This window comes from Impatiens glandulifera, chromosome 1, assembly GCF_907164915.1.
Source record: "Impatiens glandulifera chromosome 1, dImpGla2.1, whole genome shotgun sequence".
NCBI classification, from domain to species: Eukaryota; Viridiplantae; Streptophyta; class Magnoliopsida; order Ericales; family Balsaminaceae; genus Impatiens; species Impatiens glandulifera.
Genome location: NC_061862.1, coordinates 51,249,586 through 51,252,724, shown reverse-complemented (window position 1 = coordinate 51,252,724; position 3,139 = coordinate 51,249,586). Strand labels below are relative to the sequence as shown.

The 3,139-nt window shown below is 34.6% G+C and overlaps 1 protein-coding gene across 1 annotated transcript; it reads right to left on the bottom strand.

Annotated features, from left to right (window-relative positions):
- Positions 1–991: 991 nt before the first annotated feature.
- On the bottom strand, positions 992–2,900 carry LOC124921465 (clathrin light chain 2-like). Its single transcript, XM_047462132.1, has 3 exons — positions 2,442–2,900; positions 1,848–2,001; positions 992–1,640 (listed from the first exon to the last, which is right to left on the bottom strand). Exons 1-3 carry the CDS (start codon positions 2,852–2,854, stop codon positions 1,248–1,250), a joined length of 960 nt encoding a protein of 319 aa, XP_047318088.1. The 5' UTR covers positions 2,855–2,900; the 3' UTR covers positions 992–1,247.
- Positions 2,901–3,139: the final 239 nt, after the last annotated feature.

The window sequence follows — 3,139 nt, the reverse complement described above, 5'->3', positions numbered from 1 at the left end:
ATTTCATATAATAATAAAGTATTACAAAAATACATCAATAATCTTTTAACTAAATAATCTTATAATAGTTAAAATAGATATCAAAATTCAAAATATTATTTCGCAATTACAGTATTTCGCAATTACAGTATGTTCATTGTCTATAATAGAGACAACACAATTAAAATAAACAAAAACCTTAAATCGTTTTTATAATCGGGTAAAAACGGAATCAGTTTATTTAAGTAGGAGTAGAGCTTAAGGTGAATGAAAGAGTTTACCATTCTGAGTATCTAGAACTTGAAATTGATAATCTACCCACAGGGTAAACCCATTCGGAACCCAAAAACGGGAAGAGTAAAACTAAGAGAATGATAAGTGAGAAAGAAAAGAAATAATTTTTTTTAAAAAAATAGGATAACCCATTGAGTTAACCCGAGCTGCCAAATTTCCAGTCCAACCGACGAGTTGACCGGGTTTAACTAGGTTAATTGCATTTTTGATTTTTTTCATCAACCAAACCCGATTTGACGATCGATTTATCAGGTTTAACTAGTTCACCGAGGTTGCCAGTCCGACCAGCTAGCCGGGTGTCAAAACTATGGTTTAAAGTTAAATTAAAAAACCGAAAATAAAATTTGAATTTGGTTAATTTCGATGGCAATTGATACAAATAAAAAACTTTAGAACTTAAAAAAAAATATATATTTGGACTATTATGTATAACTTTGTCCTCACACTTTGGATTTGTCAAGTTTAATTTTTTTTTTCTTAATAAAAGAGAGTTAACATGTCACCCCACAACCATGACCCCTACTTAAACTCAAAGCGTTTCCAGATATAATTTGTTAAGTTCAACAAAGGTGGGTAAGCCATTAAATTGAATAAAGTGAATTGTCATTCAACCAACAATTCATGATTTTGAAAAAATTGATGTCAATGAATGAGATGAAATTTTTGGGTACATACCTTGGATTGAAGATGTTTTTTTTTCAAGTACAAAGAAGATAAATAAGGAAAACATTGAGACAGTATATTGCAATACCATTACATGAAAAATCTCAGTTCTGATGAGCATACATAAAAAAATGAATTCAATGAATAACAAATAATCATAATTTCATAATCAAAAGGACAAGATGGATTGATTGGTAACAAACTCATAAAAACACCATATAGTTTTTTTTCGATCAATGATAAAAAATACAAAAATATTAGGGGAAGAAAGAAAAATACCTTGTGGTGTGAAATCAATCAAGCTCTTCAAGCTAACTGGCTGCTGGAGCAGTAATATCTTGTTCAGGGGCAGAACCATTTGAGACAGCACCACCATTGGCAGCAACTGGCGGCTCATTAGGTTTTTTTTCGTTAACCTTTCCATTTTTCGCATCTTTTATGGGTGCAGGTGGTGGAGGAATCATATGAGGTGGAGGAGAGTGTTTCAATTTCACTAAAATCTGACGCATTCTCGAGAGCTCAGTTGGCTTCCCTGGTTTAGGTCCTTGGACAATGCTGATTCCATTTCCGGGTATGTTCTCTTTCTCCTTCTTGCCTCTCTTTCTCTCAATATTGGGAACCTCATGAGGAATGAAATCTGCTATTGCTTTCCAGTATTGTTTATCTGCTTCTTTGTGGAACTTCTCTTGATTATCCAAGTATAGCTGCTCTCAATACAATAAAATACAATCAGATTTCAGATAAGAAACAATCAATATAACACTGTTTTGTCATTTGGATTTGGATCCAGATGAGATCACTTTTGATTCATAAATTTATAGATGGTTTCTCATCTAGATTGGGACTTGGATATGTATCCAGCCAGATCCAGAAAGTGTTTCAAAATGAGATGATCACTACAAAGGTTTCACCTTTTCTTTTTCTCGATTTGAATTCTTGTTAGTATGTATGTTCAGCTTTCGTTTCTCGTAAAAACCATGTATGTATTCTTCAGCTTCTTTGATAATCTGAATGCGCAACTCTTTCTCCCCATTTTCCTTCTCCTCAAGCATGATAGCATTTTGCCTGCAAAAGAGATTGCAAGCTGTTCAGGATTATGGTGAGAATAAAAGAAGATATAAGAAAGAATAAGATGCCTTCCATCTTCTGCAATACATTCAAATATAAACTGTTCATAATTTGGGTTGAATATTCAAGTCTTTCATCTTCTGAAAGCTATTCTAGCCAAGATTTGTTTCCATTTATGCATACATTTGAGAACAATTCTGTGCTAAAATTAAACCAGTCTCGATCCCCTATTTAATCAATTTTGTTTGTGTTTGATCAATAGCTAATGTTTATATCTATCAACCGTATGTCTAAATAGAGTCATTCAAATTTACTAATCAACAAGCATGACAAAAACCTAAGAAGAATAGATTCCAATTGAAAAAGATCAGAAACTGAAAGATCAGATTCAGTACTCATCATTCACAGAAGAATAGATCTAAAAATAAAATTCTAACCTGCGCCATTCGCGAAAAGCAAATCCTTCCTCGAGCAGCATGCCGTCAGGAGGCGGCAGAACAGGACCATCAGAAGTGAAGAAACCATCGGGATCGTCACTAATATTATACGCTTTAGTACCATTGCCATTGGAAATCGGAACAGGCGAATCGAATGGTGATTGATGTGAGTAGTCGTCGGTGTTCGGATCTGGCCGGAATCCTAATACGTCAGAACCGTTCACCGGTATCTGATCCACAATCACCTCCTCATAATCGCCGACATAGTCATCGGTGGAGTAAGTTTGGTCAAAGCTCTTAGAAGTAGGATGAGGATCATAGCCGGGATAACCATCGTCGTCGTCGAATGTACGAGCAGAAGATCCATTGGGAGCTGGTTCACCGTCATTGCTGAATGTATCGAAGAAAGACATTTCTACGTTTTACGCAGATTCTCTCTCTAGATTCTTGCTCTTTCCTTTCTCTTGCTGCGTACGCGCCTTCGTGTAAGAAAACAGTTAACGTTGATTAAGGGGCAGATTCGTAATTTCGCTCCGTTAGGTACAAGATTTGTTGCAGGAGATATAATGCTCGTGTCCCCGTATAAAAGTAATAATATAAAAAATAGTAAAAAAATATTACGGTAAAAAATGTTATAGTATTTCAATTTACCTTCACATATATATATACAAATTAACCACATTTCTCGATTCAGTAAT